This window comes from Dipodomys spectabilis, unplaced genomic scaffold (genome assembly GCF_019054845.1).
Source record: "Dipodomys spectabilis isolate Male_0828 unplaced genomic scaffold, ASM1905484v1 ptg000234l, whole genome shotgun sequence".
NCBI lineage: Eukaryota > Metazoa > Chordata > Mammalia > Rodentia > Heteromyidae > Dipodomys > Dipodomys spectabilis.
This window is the reverse complement of record NW_024870911.1, coordinates 10,732,251-10,753,541: the sequence shown is the minus strand read 5'-3', so window position 1 is coordinate 10,753,541 and position 21,291 is coordinate 10,732,251. Positions and strand designations below refer to the sequence as shown.

The window sequence follows — 21,291 nt, the reverse complement described above, 5'->3', positions numbered from 1 at the left end:
AGGTTACAGTATTTTATAAAGTTTTAATTGAAGCACACCAGCATACAACAATTGCATATTATAAATTCACTCATGATCTATTTTCATAAACTAATTTCCATGTAACCACATGCAGACCTAGGGATAGAATACTATCAGCATACAAAAATCCTCCCACTCTTGAAAAACCATGTCTCCATCCTAAGGGGAACCATTAGCTCTCTAACAAAATAAGTTAGCCTTTTTACTTTTGTATTTGTAAAATACTCAGTTTGGATTCTTAAGCTCAGTATTGTGAGATCAGAGTGTGAAGGTAAGTGTATTATTAGATGGCTCTTTCTCATTATCACGTAGTACTTCATGAGGCAAATACATCATTATTCATCCACTTTACAATTTAACTATTTCCTGTTTTGAGGATGTCACAGATATCACTGCCTTGAGTATGCACGTGTGTCTTTTGATGAGCCTGGTTGCATTCCTGTGTGAGTATTCCACGTTAATAGGAGTGAAAGTACACAGACATAGGGTAAATATGTATTTAACTCCCACGGATAATATCAAAGACTTCCAAAAAGAATTGCCTTAACTTCCTATGTGTGGAATGGAGTGACAGTTGCTCTACATGTTTGCCTCTTCTTGCTATGGTCAATCTTTTCCTCAACAACTATTCAGTTGAGTGTGCAGTAATTGGTTTGTGCTTGCATTTTACCTGATAATTAAGAGAGGTGAGAAGATTTTTATATACTTACTGGCCATTTGAATATTCTTTTTGGTAGGTTGCTTGTTTGTGCTTTCCTGACTTTATAATAAGTTATGTTCCTTCTTGCTTTGGGAGAATTAAAAAAAAACAAACCTATATTATGGTATAAATCACTGTTAGATATATAGTTTCCATATACATTCTCTTCTATAGCTTATTATTGACTTTTATTGGCACCTTTTGATGAGCTAGTCAATTATTCATTTTTAAATTTCATACTTTGTTTTATGTTTGGCTGGGCTGGGTCTGTGGCTAAAGTGGTAGAGTACTTGCCTAGAAGGATGATGACCTGGGTTGAAACTTCAATTCTGCTAAAACAAAAAGAAAGAAAACTAGCTTAATATATAGCCAAGATGGTGGTTTCTTCAAGTTTTTGTGAAGTATCTGACTGGCACTTCATCTGGAATTGGTTTCTATGTATTGTGTGGGATAGGTTCTGGATAGATTCTCTCCACATGGATACAATTACCCATGATTATTTCTTGAAATGATCATCTTTTCCCTTGGTGCATTGCAAGGTCACCTAAGTCTCAAATCAACTTACTAAATAATATACAGATATATTTCTGGATGCTTTTTTCTGTACCTTTTTATTGCCAGTAATCTACTATGTTGTTTTAGCTTTAAAATAGATTTTGCTGTCACAGAGTACAAATTCTCTAGTTGTATTATTGTTGTTCTTCAAGATGGCCTTGGATACCTTTTGTGCTGCTACTGTGGTTTAAACTCAGGGCCTTGTGCTTGTTAGGCAAGCACTCTACAGCTTGAACTACACTTTCAGTTCTCTTTCCTTTAGTTATTTTTCAGAAAAGGTCTCAAAGTTTTGCCTCATCTCTTTTTTTGTTGGGCAACTATGTCTGACTTGGTTGTTGAGATAAGGGTCTCACTAACTTTTTGCACAGGCTGACCTCAAACCAAATTTTTCCCAGTCTCTACCTCCTGAGTAACTGGGATTACAGGAGTACACCGTTGCATATGGACCTATATTAGGATTATATGACATGCTTCACCACTAAATTTCTACTATTTAGATGTAGTTAAAAAAACAATATTTCAGTTTTAAAAATAGAAGATAAGATCTGGGTGTCAGTGGCTCACACCTGTAATCTCAGGAGCCTAAGGTCTGAGGACTACGGTTTGAAGACAGCCTGGCCAGGAAATTCCATGAGACTCTTATCTTTAATAAACTACTCAGAAAAGCTGGAAGTGGTGCTGTGGCTCAAGTGGTAGAGCACTCCGCTTGAGCAAAAGCAGCTCAGGGATAGTACTTGGGCCCACAGTTCAAGTCCCAGCAAAAACAAAAACAAACAAAAAACCTAGTAGATAAGGAAAAGTAGGACAGGGAAGGAAAAGAGAAAGTAGAAAAGGTAAATAAGAGTGAACTATATTATACTTTGTATATACATACACAAGATCATATATACTTTAAATGTCAGAATGAAGTCTATAATTTTGTGCAACTAACATATACTTATACAATTATTTTTCAGAAAGAAAAAGTAGTTCACCATTTTTGGTTTTTAAAAGACCTTTGTGAGCTCAGGCATAGTGACTTGGGGTAAATGAATAAGCACTATTATTTCCCTTAATACATAAGCTCTGGAAGCTTCTGTTTCCATTATTAGTACTAGTGAGAAGTTTTTTTAAGGGTATAATTCTGGAGCAGCCTTTTAAGAAACTTAAAAGTTTACCTCTCCATTGCTTTAAAAAAAAGTTAACAAGTGTCGAACCAATCTATCATTTAAGTGACTGGTAGCAATGGGAAAATAAAAAGAGATAACAAAAAAAAATTCTTTGCCCTGCTTGTGGGGGGAAAAAAAAGATTCAGCATATTACACATGGCAACTACCCAATGATCATGTTTTTTTTTTTTTTTTTTTTTTTTTGAGGTCTGGTCATGGGGCCTGAACTCTGGGCCTGGGTGCTGTCCCTCAGCTCTTCAGCTCAAGGCTAGCGCTCTACCACTTGAGCCACAGCGCCACTTCCGGTTTTTCTCTTTTTGCTTATGTGGTGCTGAGGAATCGAACTCAGGGCCTTGAGCATGCAAGGCAAGTGCTCTACCACTGAGCCACCTTCCCAGCCCCCAATGATCATGTTTTATATCATCATTCTTTAGGTATTCTGATTCCCTCTCAACCTAAAAATAGTTACTGTTAGGCTTTTCTGTTGGATAAGTGATCTATACAGAAAATGGAATGAGTCTCCATCAGGCTCTATTGAGACAGAGAAACTGTTTCAGTAGGAATACGTGTGTACCAGCCTGAAAAGAATTCTTACAGCTCAGGAAGCTTAACTTCTTAAGATGGAAAGAATAGTCAAGGTCATCCTGAAAAGTTAATTGTTCAATAGCAACATGCAAGCATTTTCTGGCATGTTGTGCGATTCTGCCCTAGTTTTAAAAATAACAAGGCATTTAATTTCTTAGATTCTTAGGACCACATTGAAATTTAGACAAATTAATATGAATGAAGAGAGAAAGGGTGGGCAAACACAGCCAAAATATTCAATGTCAATCTATGAAAATGAAACCAAGTAACCTGAGGGGAGGGATTAGCTGGGGGATAATGAAGAAATGGGTGACATTCATCAGGGTACATTGTACTCTGACACATTGAATTGGAACACTTTTACACAATTTTATGCAATGACTTAAAGATTACAAAAATTAAATACATAAAAATTATTTTTAAAAAACAAAACCAAAACAACTGCAAAAAAAAAATACCAACTGTTCAGCTATCCTAAAAGCCAGTTTACTGGGTAGTTGCCCAAAACATACTTTTAAATATTTAAAGCATCTATATTTGTAACTGCCCTCCTTGGGTGTTTTAATCTTTTACCAGGGGGGCATTTAATACTAAAAATGAACCAATACTGGGCAAATGTACATCTAAATATATGACTAGATTTTAAAAAAGGAACACAATTTGATCACAGTATTTGAAAACAACCAAAATCTGAACAACAAGCAAGAAAAAGAGCATACCCAGACCATTAACAGAGCAAAAGCACTTAAGAGAGCCTCCTCAGCTTGGATTGCTGTGACCACTAGAGAGAAATAAAAACCTGAAGCCTAGCATCTTGAATCTAGAAGGTTCTCATTAAATAAGCACTTATTAGTTACAAAATAAATAAATTTACCAATTATAAAAGTTGTCCTATAGCTTTTAGGAATAGCAGATAAGTTAATGTCAGGCCAAAAGAAGTCAAAGTAGACTCAAATGATGAGTAAATACTTAAAGCTTGCTACTTAATATGTCCCGTATCTGTCTGGTGAGTTACATTCAATTCATTATGTTTATTTCATTCTCTTGCTTGCCTCTGGGATTGAGGTAGACATGCTAGACATGCTAAATATGGTGTAGGTGATTCCAAATTACAGTGAGAGATTTTCATGACTGCTTTAGGTTGCAGGTTTGGTCAGCTGGAAGTGGTATATGATTAGAAAGGTTTAAATATGGTTTGGTAAGATTCTAGAGGTCTTCCTGAATTTACAGTGATTCTATAGTAAATAATTCCGTTTGGTAAGATTCTAGAGGTCTTCTTGCATTTACAGCGATTCCACAGTAAATAATTCTGATATTTTATCATTGCAGTATGTTAGCAACTTTATTGATCGCCATTTCCAGAGGGCTTAGATACTTTTCAGAAGTGTGTTTGACTATCATATTTTCCCCTGTATGGAGAACTAGGTCATCTTTAGTTGTCTGTTGTTTTAGATAGAGAGCAGACTGGAAAGTGGAAAAGTTCCTAAATTAGTACACAACTAGCTCCTTGGGGAACATGCAAACCTATCAAACCCAAGTACACATGGTTTAGTTTGTATATTTTCCACCCCAACAGCTCATGTGTTGAAACCTTGGAGCCACTGTAGTAACATGAAAGATGTGGAAAGTGACGGAACCTTTAAGAAGAGGGCTTGATGGGTGGGCCTTGGGGTATTGAGAGTGATCCTGAGGCAATACTGGTGGTCTGAGGTGAGCTCTTGTGAGATCCAGGGACTGGGCTGTGGCTCAGTGGTAGAGACTTTCCTAATACATGTGAGGTCCTGTATTTGATTCCAAATGCTGCCATTAACTAGATAAATACTTTAAAATTTTGTAATGTGACCCTGATCCTTGAATCTGGTAAAGGGATCACTTGCTCCCACATTCACCCCTGACACAATGTCAAGAGGGGTTTTAAGTCCTGCCCTCTCCACCACCAGGGGTCAAACCTAATAGAGTTGACTGACTTTGGACTTATAGATTCTAATACTGCAAACTAAATTTGTTTCTCTAACAAGGAGCCCAACTCAGGTATAGTATAATAGTAACAAAATAGACTAATACAACATACAATGTCGCACATGTCCACAGAGGTAAGGAAGGTAAAGAGCAAGAACTAAGAGACTGTTCTGTGTTAAAGTCATCATTACACAACTGTTTTAATGATAATGATAGTAAATGTGGGCCCAGCTATAGGGTACCTGTGCTCATCTTTCTGAGCTACCTATTCCTCCCCTCTCTTCTGAGGCAAGCTGGATTCTAATACTTGTGATTCACTATGAAATCTGGGCCACAGATAACAGTGCTTTTGAATCTGTAAGGATGTCCCTGGGTACAGTTGAGATAAGAGTTATAAAAAAAACACAGTAGGAGGATTCCAGGAAAATTATGCCTCACCCTCACAGTCTGAGTGGCTTTACCATACTTTGAATCAATAAAAAATGCCTGAATGATTAAGCACCAGTAGATAATTAATGCATTGTCTCACTTTCTTCCCTCTTACTCAGAACTTTCTTAGGCATTTAGTCTTAAATATTTGATGGTCTGGGTGTTTTTGTGGAAGAGTGGGGGGGGGGTGTGCTCAAAAATGCGTGTAGGCTTAAAACTATTAGAGTTGAAATGATAAGATTGCATTTTTATTTTTTTTAAATATTCTGCAAGAGTTTTGAAGGGATATTAACTGGATCTTAATTAGGAAATAAAAGTTCTCTTATGTCACCTGTGCTGCCTTGAAAACTTTCACCTATACTTAAAACATGCATTATTTCATGCATCTGCATTATTTCATGCATCATTTATCCTCTGAGTGACCAATATCATCTCTGTAAAATCTGGGTAGGTGTCACACTAGTTTAACACTAAATAATTCATGCAACCCTGGATATTTAACTTAACATCTTTAAGACATTTTATTTCATCTGGAAAATAAAACAACAGAAAGCGAGGCACTGGTGGCTCATACCTACAATCCCAGCTACTCAGGAGGCTGAAATCTGAGGATCCAGATTCGAAGCCAGCATGAGCAAGAAAGTCTGTGAGACTCTTTCCCCAATTAACTACCAGAAAACCAGAAGTGGTGCTGTGGCTCAAAGTGGTAGAGTGCTAGCCTTGAGTGAAAAAGCTCAGGGACAGCACCTAGGCCTGAGTTCAAGCCCCATGACCATCACCACCACCACCAACAAAAATCCCCAAACAATGGTAAATAATATATGTGTGTCAAAGCGCTATTGGGACAAATCTTAGCTCATAAAGTGTGTAAGGTGCCTGGCACAAGAGTAGGCAGATGCCAACTGCATAAATATAAGGGTTAGTTTTCTCCTCTTCAGTTACTATCAGGACATGTTGATGATATCTATGACATTAAATCACTTTTCTAATTGGTATGAAAAATTACTTCTTTTCCTGGCCAGAGAAAACTAGAGAAAAGGCTATTAAGCCAAAAACTTAAATTACATACGTATATGCCCCAAGAACTTTCAGTTAGTGTTTACTTCTAGGTGAGATGCAGTCTGGTTATTCCCAAGGGAAAGTTAGAGCAGAGAGGGAAGAGGAGAGAGAAAAGGTGGGAAAGGAAGGAGAGGGGAAAGGAGGAGGGAGCTGGACAGCCAGAATATCATTAATTACATCTTCCCGTGTCATTCTACTCATTTAGCTTTAAGTGTTGTGAATGATTTTAATATTATCCTATCTGAACTTTTAGATTATCTATACTGCTGTTGTGTTGATCATCTATGATCAACAAAGCCATATTGTGGGTAAGGTATTCAGAAAGCATGTAGATGGGGAATGCTGGAACTATGCAAATCACTAAATTATGTTTTACATTTTCCAAGGTGGCATATGTAATACTTCTTCCACATGAACTCTTTAGCTTGATTGACCCATCTAAAGCCTACCTTAGATTCCCCCGTATGCCTTCCTTGGTGTGAGAATTATTCTGGGAAGGCCTCCAACCCTTCACTGGGTCTTTGTTTGGATAGTAAGGCTCATGATGCAGAATGTCCTGTTCAGCAAAAAACTGGCTTAGTAAGGGACTCAAGAGAATTGAGGACTTATCTCTGCAAAATATAAACATCTAAGAGTTACCATAGCAGCTGTCTTACTGTGAGGTGTCTCAGATGCAAATGCAGCAAAACTTCAAGGAAGCCAGAGGGAACAGCGATAAATTAGATGGACCAATATGTGCAGCCAAAGACTACAGGAATTTTAAATGAAGTGCTGAAGTGCTACTTCAGTACCAGAACGAATTCCTGTGACTTAATGATAACTCTTCCATTTTATTCTCTGAATAATGGAGATAGAATTTTTTTGTTTTAAATACCTTCTTGAGAACCACAAACTTAGATGTGCTAAAATGAAATCTAGAAATGTAAAGTATATTCTGCTTGTCCAATTGCCTGATACTTATCAGAAGCCACACCTACAAGTGTCTATGTACAAAGAATCTCCCTCTTCTGTGGCTCATATAGCTTTCAACTCTGACTGTGCATTAAGTAGAGATGATGTGATAGATTTTTTTCACTTCTAGTTAGCAGGAAAAGCTGGCATTGAAGAGAGGCAGGGATCCTCAGGCGATCTACAGGACTCTAAGCTTCAAAGATACCACAACAGCCATCTCCACAAGTCACAAGGTTAAGTAACGGTTTCTATGGCAAAGACTCCTATTTGCAAACTTTGTTAAAATAACGGTCTTCTAAAATAGTATTGCTGGACACAGTGATACAGGCCACCTCCTAATCTAATCCCAGGATTTACTAGTCTTCAAGGGACTAGAGTGAAGTAAAATTGTGACTTGTGGACCAGTCAACTCTCTTTTACAGAATCTCCACAGTCCTTCAGAGACTGAGTCTTGATGCCAACATTTGCTGTGAAATTTTGGAGTTAGGGCATTTCTAAATGACTGGAAGTTGCTACTGGAGGCTTGGGTGAGAAACCAACTGTTAGGTAGGCAGAGGTGTCGATGAAAACCCTCTCTGAAAGCCAGGCAGACTGTGTTATCCACAGCTGAAGGAAACATTTCTTTAAGAGAAAGAAAGGAAATGGCAGGGAAGGGAGGGAGAAGGAAAGGAAGAACAAGACGGAGTAGATGTGAATATTCAAAGATGAATACAAATGAGTTACTTAAGCCTTTATTGCATCTCCTACTTTTGTCTTTGGAGATCTCAAGGGAAGAGTAAATATTGCCTCTCAATTTAGATAAAACACAGGAGACAAACTGCTTTTATGCTGTCGGCATTATTCTTTCAACAAATATTTAATGTGCACCTTACAGTTTAGAGAAGAAGGCCAGTAGATTAGAGCTCCAATAAATTAGTATTCTAAGTGTGATTATTACTGTGAAAGAACACTAAGAGCTCCCTAGGGACACCTAAGTTAAGATAGGGTCTCTGGGAAGTTAGTATTTTTCCCCCTGTAGGAAGTGGTATTTGGCTTCTGACCTCAACACAAATATACAAAACAAAAGTAAAGAATGTGTATTTCCATATGTATGGGCTTTAGAGAATCATGTCTTAGGCAGAGGGCTAAGAACTCAGTTTCAGGTCTGTTTCTATCATTCTAATTGAGGATATAAGTGTGTGTCATGTCCTCCAGGATGAGGGCAGGAGGCTGTGGTGGGCATTATAATATACAATCACACTCTTCTTAGTGATTCATCAGGGGTGTCTAGTAGCCATCTTTAATGTTAAAGCCATAGTGACAAAAAGTAGCAGAGCTTATTCCTCAGATACCATTAAGTTTTAATGTTCACTAGCCTATCAGAATGAATCCTAAAATATATGCTAGGCATTAAAGTAAATGGTTCTGGGCAAAGATAGCTAAACTCTGTGAGGAAAGAAGAAAGGAATCTTGAAGTCTTCTGTATTTTTGGAAGTTGTATCTTATTACAAACTACAAGATAGATAGATAGTGGTGATTTTTTTTCCCCATAGAAAGATTGTTTGGAGCTCATTTTACAAACAGGAGTATGAAATACATACAATGCCATAAAAAAGGCAATCTTGATTAGTTCTTTGGTGTCAGTCTACAAAAGTTGCCCCTAAACTGATCAGTGGGAATCCTTGTAACTGCTCCTCTCAAAATGAAAAGCCATTCTAAGTCTAATAAAGACATGCCAATGACCACAAAGAAACACCAAGAGAGACTGTCCCCAATGCAGTTGTCAGCTTTTCATCTTACTAAAATAGGCTAAAGTTAAAGGGCTAATTTGCCCCTGAAAGAACATATTTTATTTTAGAAGCATCATCTACAGTCTGAAAATGAGGAAATCTTTAACCAAATTTCCATTAATTTATTAAATGTCTCAGAATGCCAATCTTTGCAGATAATAGCTTCACAGCAGCATGCTGGCCTTCACGCTGGCCACGGGAATGCTGGGAAATAATCTTTGGGAAATTTGTAACTGTCAGCAGCATGGCTAGGTTTGATGTGATTAGCAAGGACCTGATTAAGTTTCCTTTTTAGACAGTGGCTTAGCTGTATACATTTCCAAATTGGTTTATATTATAGTCAAATGTTATGTTAAAATATATCGGTTTATATTATAGTCAAATGTTATATTAAAATATTTTTATTTATAGTATTATTTTCTACAAGGTTTATGATTAATACATCAATGATTAAAAAAAGAGTGTGACGACAAGTTCTCCATCTTTAAACTCAAAGACAAAATGAGTAGAGCTGAAAAGATCTCTGAGATGATGCAGTATTGGTCATCATGTGTCACAAGTGTGGAGTAGTGGTCCAAAAGATTTGTCAGAATTTTCTGATTCTATCACAAAGAATACTACTTAAACTATAATCCACTGGGCTTTTAAGACAATTTAGGTATTGAATTATTGGTCTAAGGAGACAAATACTACTAGAATAGGTATATTCTAGAATAGGTATACCTATTCTAGTAGTATTTGTCTCCTTAGTACCTATTATAGTACTAAGCTTCTAGAATGAACTCCTGGTTGATAGGATGCAGTGTTATTTTGCTTATGCATTTATTTTTGTTTATTCTGTTAAAGTATTTCATTTTTCAGAATTTACCAGATAGAAGGCCTCTAAAGTTGAATTCTTTATGGTCTAGTAGCTAGATCAAAAGGCTAGTGATACTCTAGCTACTAGACAGTGTAAGTGATCACAACGATCATGTCCACTGAGCTTCCTACAACCTTCCAAATCCTTCCTCAACAAGTGCTTCAGATGGCCACTATCAGTTAATCAGAAATGAAATAGAACTAGAAAATTATCAACTTTCCCTATTCTAGATGAATCACATACATAGTATATACAGTTTTGAGATACTGTATCACCTTTTTTTGTCTAATAATTCAGCGAGATAAAATATATAACCGAGAGTTTATTTTGTGCCAGGTACCTTGCTAGGTGCTGGAATTAGTCTGGTTTATCATCCATAAGCATTTGTGTGGTTGGGTACTAGTGAATCACACTTATAATCAGGAAGTAGAGATAGGAAATACGTTTTGAAACCAACCCAGGCAAAAATCTTGAGATCTCATGTTAACTGAAAAAGCTAGGTGTGGTGGCAAGCATCAGTTATCCTATTTACAGTGAAAAACTACTTTTTACCTAAAAAAATATTTCAAGACTCTATCTCAAAAATAACTGGAGGAGGTTCGGTTCATGTCATAGAGTGTCTGTCAAGTGTAAAACCATGAATTCAAACCTCAATAACACCAGTACTTCTAGCTCCTGATATTTCTTATCTACTATACTCTTATATCTTCTTGGTTTTAGTGGGGAGCCCTTATGGTAGGCAAAGTTTCTGAATTCACACCCTACTATTTTACACCCTTTCCCCAGATGCCATGAAAGTGTTGATATATCATTCCTATGATTGAATTCTATCCTGGCACAGTTGATCTAAAAGAAGAGAGATTATGTGATGGGCCTAATATATTTAGGTAAGTCTTTAAATGTAGAGAATTTTCTGCAGCTAGTGGTAAAGAAGGAAGAGGGTAGTAGAGAAAAGCAGAGAAATATAACGCATGGGAAGGACTCAGTACTTCTTTCCTGGTGTAGAGAGGAAAAGGGTATGCGAGTAGGAAAATGGGTGATCTCCAGGCACAGAGATGGGCTGAAACCAGTAAGGAAATGGGAGGCCTGAGAACTTCTACTCTGAGGAACTTCATTCTGCCAACAACCTGATCCCAATCAGCAAATGCAGCTAGGCCTCACATGGTAAAGAGTTTCATAATGGCATTCCCATAATTGTTGATTATATTCTTTGATTGTGTGTGTGTGTGTGTATGCACGTGTGTGTGTGTGTGTGTGTGTGTTTGTGTGTGAGTGTGTGTGCACCCCTGTACTGGGGCCTTGAGCTCTTAGTTTTCTCTGCTCAAGGCTGGCACTCTACTGCTTGAGACACAACTCCATTTCTGCCTTTTTGCGGGTTAATTGGAGATAAAGAGTCTCATGCACTTTCCTTGCCTGGTCTGGCTTTAAACTGAGATCCTTAGATCTCAGCCTCCACTGGTCTTGTTCTCTGGCCATTTTTATATAAGAAAAATAAAATTCTAAAAAAAAACTGTTTCCATTTAAAAATTATAGACTTGTGTAGGCAACTCTGGACTCTTGTTTATGATATCTTCTGTGAAGAAGAAGAAGCTATGCTGGTGGTCTACAAGAAAAACCCAGCTTTCAGTTTATTTAATATCATTTATAAGAAATCAATTTTGGAGAAATCTGGTGCAGTGTTTCAGCTACTTGAGAAGGAGAGATTAGGAAGATCAAAGTTCGAGGCCAGCCTAAACAAAAAGTTAGCAAGACTCCACCTAAATTAATATGCTGAAAATGGTGGAGAGTGTGATTCTAGCTTGTGGGACACCATAGGTAGAAAGATTGCAGAGTCCAAGGCAGACTTTACAAAAACTCAAGACTTTACCTCAGAAATAACTCAGTAAAAAAGGTCTGGAGCGGGGCTGGGAAGGTGGCTCAGTGGTAGAGCGCTTGCCTTGCATGCATGAGGCCCTGGGTTCGATTCCCTAGCACCACATAAGCAAAAAAAAAAAAAGCCGGAAGTGGCGCTGTGGCTCAAGTGGTAGAGCGCTAGCCTTGAGCTGAAGAGCTGAGAGACAGAGCCCAGGCCCAGAGTTCAGGCCCCACAACCAGACACCCCTCCCCCCCCCCAAAAAAAAGAAAGGTCTGGAGCCAGATGCCTGTGGCTCGTGCCTGTAATCCTACTCAGGAGGCTGAGATCTGAGGATCATGGTTTGAAGGCAGCCCAGGCAGGGAAGACTGTGACTCATATATTCAATAAACTACCCAGAAAAAGCTGGAAGTGGAGCTGTGACTTCAGTGGTGGAGTGTAAGCTTTGAGCACAGTGAGGCTCAGGGACTGCACTCTGGTCCTGAGTTCAAGGCAAAAAAGAGCTGGAAGTGTGGATCAAGTGGTAGAGCATGTGCCTGACAAATGGGAAGCCCTGAGTTCAAACTTCAGTAGTGCCAAAATAAAAATAAAAATAGAGTACAAGACACTATGTTGAAAACGAACTTTACAACCTCGGTGGGGGGCAGGGGTAGTTGTGGAGGTGGGGAGGAAGGGATGGTAGGGGGAAAACAAAGGAGGAGGCAACAATGCTCAATAGGAAATGTACTCATTACCTTGCTCATGTAACTGTAACCCCTCTGTACAGCATTTTTACAATAAAAAGTACAAAAAATAAAAATATAACCAAACAAACAGGTTAATTTGCTCCTGGGACTAGTGAATGAAAATTCACTGGCATAAATTGCACATATTGATCTTGATATTATAAATGTAAAATGGAAAACCCAGATAATAACTAGCTGTGATGTGATAATGAAAATATCTATTTTTTAATTATAGAAGGACTTATTATCTCTTGAAGACTCACAACTTTCAGATCCATCCTGAATAAACAATTTCTTAATATCCTTGAAAATTAGAAAATTGAGGGAAAGGCTAGTATTGGGAAGGATAGGGGAGAATCTAAAAGAGTGACATTGGTCAAGATTCATTTTATTCATAAAATGCCTTGTTGACTGGCAACTCCTTTGTACAAATACTTAAAGATAATAAAATCTATTTTAAAAAATAATTTCTTGAAAATGACAATTTTGTGTTTGCTCAGGATTGAATGCCTGTGTGTAAGGAATACATATATATATATATATATATATATATATATATATATATATGTATGTATATATATATCATTTGGCAGAGATGTAGTACCATAGAGTCTGTGTAAAGAAAAGTTCAATTTTTTCTTCAGTATTCTAGTGCACGCTTGAATAATCCAAGTTAATGTAAGGAAAGGTTTGAAGATGAGCAGAAAAGTGATCGTTAAAGGGAAAGCTAGAGACTTTTAGGTTTCAGAAGAGCACTGTAGGTAGATTAAGCGATGTTGTGATTTACCATTTTATGATGCTACTCTGCAGTATAGGATGAAATTATATCAATCATGGAATAACTTCACTTTGAATCTACAGTATAAACATTGATGTTTTGGTACTTTCTACACAAACCTACTTGAAGATGATTGGTTACAAGGACAGCTAATCTATGAGCACATAGATTGATTACTTATCATGAAGTGACTCCTTTGTGTGTCTGAAGGCTCCATGCGAAGTGTTTTGGAAATAAGCAAATAAAGATGAGTTGGCTAGTACCCCAATAGGGTCTGTGGTACCTGGTGTTACACTAGAAGCACACATAGATAATTAAAGCAAAGGAAAATGTATTCTCAAAAGGCCAAAAAAAAATCACTGCAGGCTGCTCTTTCTGTTTTAAAAGGGAAAGAAAACCAGAGACACTGAGTAATCCAAATACATTAGGAACAATGAGGAGGTGGATTGGAATGGGGCCCATGCTCTATTTGAAAGATTTGGCATGGTATACTAGACATTGGGGCACAACCGTGCCCAACATTTTAGTTATCTTCTCATCTTTATTATCAGCTACAACAATTTGTTGGTTGTTTCAAATCTATTAGGATCATGGTAGATATTCTTTCTTATTAAGAAAATTCATTTAGATTATACTACAGTGAGTCTTATTTTATCCAGCTATCAAGAAGACTGACTGCTTTCTAGGGTTTTATCAAAGGAAGAATATTTTAGAATAAACAACTATTAGAGAATTGTGACTTTTTTTAATTATAGGGAAAGTTAAAAGTCAGTTCAAATTTGGTACAATTTTCTACACCTTGACTCTCTAATATTGACCCAACACTGATGTTCAGAAAAATATTCTTGAAATAATTGCATATTACTCCATCAAAGACTCAAGTATTGACCTGGATATCCACTTCTGAAACAATTCAGAACCATTGTCAAAATTGCCTAAGGAAATTAATCTATTTACTTTTTAGAAAATAAGACAACCAGAACTCTGCATGTGCTTTATAGTGATGATCACACTTGAGTGTTAATTTGTTTGGTAATATTCTTGTCTACTACCTTTCTTATTGATTGCAATCCTCCTAGAGTAAGGCTGTTTTGCTTTCTGTACATCTGTATTCCTAGTGTGTGTTACTTAGCTCAATAAATGTTTTATACTGAAAAGGTACACCTGTCAACAATCTGTTTGATTTTTTTAAATTTTAATGATCCACTTGTCTCATCAATTTCACTATATTTTTGTTGTACAATCCTATGTTGCCTTTGTAATTGCTTTTTTTTTTTTTTTTTTTTTTTGGGTCCGGTCATGGGGCTTGAACTCTGGGCCTGAGCGCTGTCCCTCAGCTCTTCAGCTCAAGGCTAGCACTCTACCACTTGAGCCACAGCGCCACTTCCGGCTTTTTTCTTTTTGCTTATGTGGTGCTGAGGAATCGAACCCAGGGCCTCATGCATGCAAGGCAAGCACTGTCCCACTGAGCCACCTTCCCAGCCCTGTAATTGCTTTTTAAAATAGGCTTTGGGATGGACACTGGTGACTCATGCTGTAATCCTAGCAATGTGAGAGGCTAAAATATAGAAGATCGTGGTTCTAGACAAATCTAGGCAGAAAAGTTCTTAGTGGCTCAAGCCTCTCATCCCAGCATTGACAGGAAGAATAAAATAGCAGAGGTGGTCCAGGCAGAGAGTGAGATCCTATCTCAAAAATGACCAGTGCATTTAAAAAGGGTTGAAGGAGCCAGACACCAGTAGCTCACACTTGTAATCCTGGCTACTTGGGAGGCTGACATCTGAGTATCATGGTTTGAAGCCAGCCTGGGCAGGAAAGCTTCCGAGAGTCTTATCTCCAATTAATTACAGAAAAGACTGGAAGTAGCACTGTGGCTCAAAGTGTTAAGAGTGCTAGTGTTGAGCAAAAAGGAACTCAGGCACAGCACCCATGCCCAGAGTTTGAGCTCTAGGACCTGCAAAAAGGAAAAAAGGGGTGGGGCAGTGAAGGTATGGCTTAGTGGTAGAGCCCCTACATAGCAAGCAAAAGGTCTTGAGTTCACACTTCAGTACTGCAAAAAAAAAGGGTAAATTAAGTGGGCATTGGTAGTCTCCATTTGAGATGCCAAGGAAAGTTATATGGTCCAAATCAACAGTGGAAAATGAGTAGAGTTCAAAACAGAACCAAATCATCTACTGAAATTAATCCAAATGCCACATAAGTACAGAAAGAAAAGAAAGGAGGGAAGAAGGAAAAAGAAAAAGTAAGCAAAGGGAATATTCATCCGGGAACTTTTCATATTAATCTGATATCATACCACCTGTCATGCCATCTTAAATTTCAAATTTCAAGCAACTCGGGAAACCAAGAAAACATCTTTCCATTGTATTGTAAGTATAGGAATAGATTTACTATTAAAGCCAATTTTTAAAGAAAGAATACTGCATGTATTTTGATTGTAATCAGTGGTGTTGCATATTTCCTTTCCTTCCTTAAGTTTGATGTTGAAATAAATGTTCGTTTCTGTTAATTCTATGAAGCTGGCTTTATTCTGTGAAGATATAAGAGGGAAAGGAATATCCCACTGCTGCAGTCTTTAGGTAGTAAAAGAAGAACTCATAATCCTCAAGTTAGTAATGCCATTTCTGTGTTCTAGTGGGGGAAAGGTATTTAACTGCCAAATGATGATCCATAGAGAAACGTGATTGCTTGGTGAGACACAGACAGAACACAACGTCATGATGGAACCTATTGACTTGAGGCTCTTACACCACCAAAAAGTATCATTCCTTTTGTTCCTAAACTCAAACAAGGTAAGATGAGATAGCATGGGTGGAATTCTGTGTGCTACAGGAAGCAGAAAAACACATGCTTAACCCATGCTGGTTCATTGGGCCAGTGACAGGACCTAGTATGGAAGAGGTCACGCTCTTCAGACTCTGACATACCCATCACGGAGACATCATATTCTATCAGCAGCGTTGCTTCTTGTCCACATTGTTTAAGAATACTCATGGCTTCAGCATGTGTGGTTCCAAGAAGTCGAATTCCATCCACACTGAGCAGTCTATCACCAGGTTTGATAGTTCCTTCCCTAGAGAGAGAATAGAGAAATATCCTTTATTAATTTAGTACCATGAGGCATAGTATCCATAGTCACTTAGCCAAAGGCATTCTTTCACACACACTAGACAGTCCTTCCTTTTGCCTATCTTTTTTTTGTATATATATTTTTATTGTAAAGATACTGTACAGAGGGGTTACAGTTACATGAGTAAGGCCCTTTGCCTGTCTTTTAGGTGACAGCAAGAGTGTAAAGAGGTAACCTTGAACAGTAAGTTGCAGCAATACAAAAATTAGTAATGAGAAAATAACCGCACATTAGCAAATAGCATAACTACCCACAGTCAACTCTTGGAGTACAAAAGCAAGAAAGGTTCATTTTCCCTTTTCTAAGTTTTCTGCCTTCGAGTCTAAAATTGATTTATGGGGGCCCAGGAAAAAGAAAGCATTCACCTGCTTCTCTCCAAATCCAGGTGAGCAGAAAAGCCTTCTAACTTCATCCAATTTATTACTAGTGAACCCAAGTGGAAAGGGAAGGCTGGGAGAATTTTCCTAGTCTGTAAATTTCCCTACTGATTTATAAAGCCATTTGGGGATCATTAAATTGATTCAGTCTCACATTCCTTGGAAGAAGTAGGCAAACCCTGCTGTGATATAGAATCTCAAGGCATTGGGAGTTGATGACTCAGGTCATTAGTGATAGGATGGAGACAGAGCCAGAGTGTTGTCCAGAATATACCCTCCCCACTTTATGTAAGGGATGAAAAAACAATCAAATGCCAGGTTTACACACTTAGAATTGGGGGGAAATACAAATGATCTTAAACAAAAAAAATTAAAACATCTTTCATGTAGCTGACTGTAAGTGTTTTATCTTCAATGCACACAGTTCCATATGTTCTCAGTTCATTTGAGAAAATACAATGCTCATGAATTTTAGACTGTTTCTGGAATTCCTGCTAACCCTAACCCTAAGTGTGACTAAGAAATAGATATGCTTTTATTTTCACCAGATAGGATAATTCCTAGAGAAGCATGGATAGGGAAAAAGGCAATGTTTTCTGTGTTACCCTTTCCAAAGGTAAATGTGTGTGATATGGGTAAGAAATCAGTGTCTTTTTATTCTCATATGTTATATGAAATGTTATTCCTTGCAAAAGTGAGGTATCAGTGAGCTTTGGAAGAAAATACACATAGAATTGAATCCTATAGATCTTCTACCAACAACTGGCAGTGACTTACATCCTGGGCCTCTGCTTTGTCATCTGTGAGACAAAAAAAATTCCTAATTTCCCATGTAGTTATAAGGCTAAATAAGAAACCGTTAGTCAAATAAGGCACAATTTCTCGCCTGTGGTACACGCTTAATATTAGTATTACTACATCTAGTTTTAGAAATACTTTATTATCTTTAAGAAAGTTGACAAAGGAGATGCCATTTAAAAGCAGTTTATAGCTATATACAATGTATCTTGATCAATGTCACCCCTTTCAACATTGTCATCCCTCTACCTACCCCCTTCACTTACTCTTCTTAATTTTATAGGACATATATGGGATTTTTGTCTGCATTTCCTGTCCCCCTTCTCCTCTTCTTTTATCTGCTCCTTTTCCCTTGACCCCACCCCACCCCTATATCTAGCTTTAAAAACAAATATATATATATATATATATAGGTTCAAGACAGACACAGAAGCAATTAGTACATTTTTGTCTTACTCTTCAACAATGCCTACTGGCTGGAGCTGTGTTTTTCAATCAATATGGAGTTGGCTTTTGTTGTGGAAAAGTAACATGAAAGAAACTAAATCACCTCTTATACATACAACTCAATCCAATAAGGCAGAAGCCTGTGCTTCAAAGCGCAGAAGCCTGTGCTTCAAATATCCACATTCTCAAGGAAGGGAAATGTAAGGGATGAAACTCTAGAGACTGACAACCCTCCTTCCATTTGTCTAAAAGTCACTCTGGGTCACTTCCATTCTGACATTCAGAATCATCATCAAGGGGAGAAACTAATACTGACAAGCTTGCTGATCACAGAAATGATCACCCACTCTCAACCTCCCAAGACTGAGAAGTTAGCCGGAGAGAGATGAATTCCAGGGCCTGTCTTGAAAGAGCTAGCTGCTTCCATAAGCGCCTCCTATGTGACAGAAACACCATATTGTCTTCCCCTTTGATAAAAATGAGCCAACCTGATAGCTTTAGTATGGTCTTGTTTGTGATCATTTGGGTAAATGCCCAAAAGTGGGATTGCTGGGTCATAGGGGAGCTCTATGTGGAGTCTTTTGAGGAACCTCCATACTACTTTCCAAAGTGGTTGAACAAGTTTACACTCCGACCAACAATGCAGTAAGGTTCCCTTCTGTCCACATCCCCTCCAGCATCTGTTGTTATTAGAGTTCTTGATTATAGCCATTCTAACTGGGGTGAGGTGGTATCTCAATGTTGTTTTAATTTGCATTTCTTTTATGGCTGGAGAGGTTGAGCATTTCTTCATGTGTCTATTGGCCATCCTTCTTTCCTCTTCAGAGAAGTTTCTCTTTAAGTCTTTAGCCCACTTATTTATTGGGCAGTTGTTTCTTTGAGGATTTGTTGTTGGGAGATTTAATTTTTTGAGTTCCAGGTATATTTTAGATATGAGACCCTTGTCCATTGTATGGCTAGTGAAGATCTTCTCCCAATCCATGGGCTTTCTATTGATCTTGCTAGCTATGTCCTTTGCCATGCAGAAGCTTTACCATACCTAAGATATGGAACCAACCCAGATACCCTTCAGTAGATGAATGGATCAAGAAAATGTGGTATATATATACACAATGGAATTCTATGCCTCCATCAGAAAGAATGACATTGCCCCATTTGTTAGGAAATGGAAAGACTTGGAAAAAAGTATACTAAGTGAAGTAAGCCAGCCCTAAAGAAACATAGGTCCCATGGTTTTCCTTATTTGCAATAACTAGTATATGTCTGAGACAAGCAGAAAAGGTCAGACAAGTTGATGTTAGGTGAAATGAACCCCAAGGTAAATATTCAAATGTTTTTCTTTCATGTGATTGTTTCTAACATATTTATAAGATGATATCTTTGTTGCTTTATATGTCCCTCCTCCACGGTATAACCCCTGCTCTCATTATATTTGATGTTGGTATAATTTGTGGAGGGGAAGGGCAAAGACAAATCGTTTAAATAGGGATACAGGTGGACCCACTGCAACAATGAGATGTACAAGTCGTTATGTCGAAAAATGAACTTTACAACTTTGGTGGTGGGGGTGAGCGTGGGTGGGAGATGGGAAGGCAGGGGAAGGGGAAACAAAGGAAGAGGCAACAATGCTTGATAAGAAATGTACTCATTATCTTGCCCATGTAATTGTAACCCCTCTGTACGGTATTTTCACAATAAAAGAAAAAAAAATGAGCCAACCTGAAAGGCAGTTAGGATTGTATACACAGACAATGGAAGAGCTCAGAACCAAGTTACTCACGAAAGATAAAGTATAACAAATGTAGAATCTGGCAGCAAATCTTATTTTTCTGTGATTCCACAGCCCAAACTCTTCTGACTTTTCACATGCTAATGTATTTACCTAATACCTCTCTTTCGGTATAACATTTATGAATCAATTTCTACATCAAACTCTCAAGCTCTATTTAATCTATTTTGGCTAGTGATACAGCATGATGAAGCTCACCTGTCAGCAGGCCCTCCAGGACGAACACACGTTATCACAACTGGACGAGATTTATTTCGATCATCATGGGCTCCCCCTAGCAAAGAAAAGGCATACAGCTTTAAAAATATGCTTTTTATTGTTGCCATTAAAAACATTCACTTCCAAACCACCAGCTGTAATGCATGTGTTGATGTGTGGGAAGAAACATGTAAAAATTTCCTTCTGGCATGATAGCCTTCAAGGTTGTATTTGTTTTGTAAGGTTCTATTTTTGAAGTGGTCACTTCTCAAGAAATACATGGCTGTCATAAGGTGATGTAAAACATGCACAACTCATACAGCAAAAGATCTACTAATTACAAGCTCTATCCCAATAAGAAGAGTTAACAGTCATCAACAAAGTGCAAGTATGTATACCCTGTGTTGATCAACCTAGCCTATAAGTAGGTCTACAATCTGACATAAAGTAAAAGTTAAAATTAAAAAAAAATTAAGTGGCTGAAGCAGTTTCTATTAAAAGGGGAGAATTCAAAAATATTGGGGCAAGGTTGGCAGATATATCAAGTCAATTGCAATGGGTTCTTAAATTTTAGACAAAGAAAATCATTCCTCAGGAATTTTCAAATGTCTACATGTTTGAAGATAGAAGGTGATTTACTGTAAATTCTCTTTTTTGATACAGAATCTCTTCACACAACTCATCTAGTCTGTGCTATCCTAGCTTTTGCTTGAAATACACAGGGCTGGTCTTAAATTTGGTTCATATAAATTTGTCAAAACTCAATTGGTACTCAATTAAGTACTACCCATATAACCATATATATTTTGAGATTTAAAATTTCTGTACTGTGAAATGAACATACTGGTAATATTATGTCATCAATTGTCTTGAGGTATTCATGAAACTCAATTGCTTCTATTTTTTATCTTAATGATAAATGACTACTGGCTTAGCTTTTCTGTTAGCAATTTGGTATTATTGATTAGCCTTACAGTGACTAAAGATAAATATGTGCATTAGCAGTACTTTTTGCTGCATTTTCAATGACTAGGCTTGTATGTCTGTTATGCAAAAGCACTTCTTCACATTTATATTGCAATAACAGGTTTGTGTAGACCACTTTCAATCTGAATTCTTTGCACAATAACTTTGATCAGGTTTAGCTCATTATTTTACACAT

At 37.6% G+C, this 21,291-nt stretch overlaps 1 protein-coding gene across 8 annotated transcripts in view; it reads right to left on the bottom strand.

Moving 5' to 3' along the window:
- Grip1 (glutamate receptor interacting protein 1) overlaps positions 1–21,291 on the bottom strand; it is a 607,772-nt gene that overhangs the window by 97,899 nt on the left and 488,582 nt on the right. For all 8 annotated transcript variants that reach the window (XM_042699087.1, XM_042699081.1, XM_042699083.1 and 5 more), the window contains 2 exons: positions 20,130–20,205; positions 16,318–16,463 (listed from right to left, as the gene is read on the bottom strand). In XM_042699087.1, coding sequence (XP_042555021.1) covers positions 16,318–16,463; positions 20,130–20,205 — 222 coding nt within the window. The remainder of the gene's footprint in view (positions 1–16,317; positions 16,464–20,129; positions 20,206–21,291) is intronic.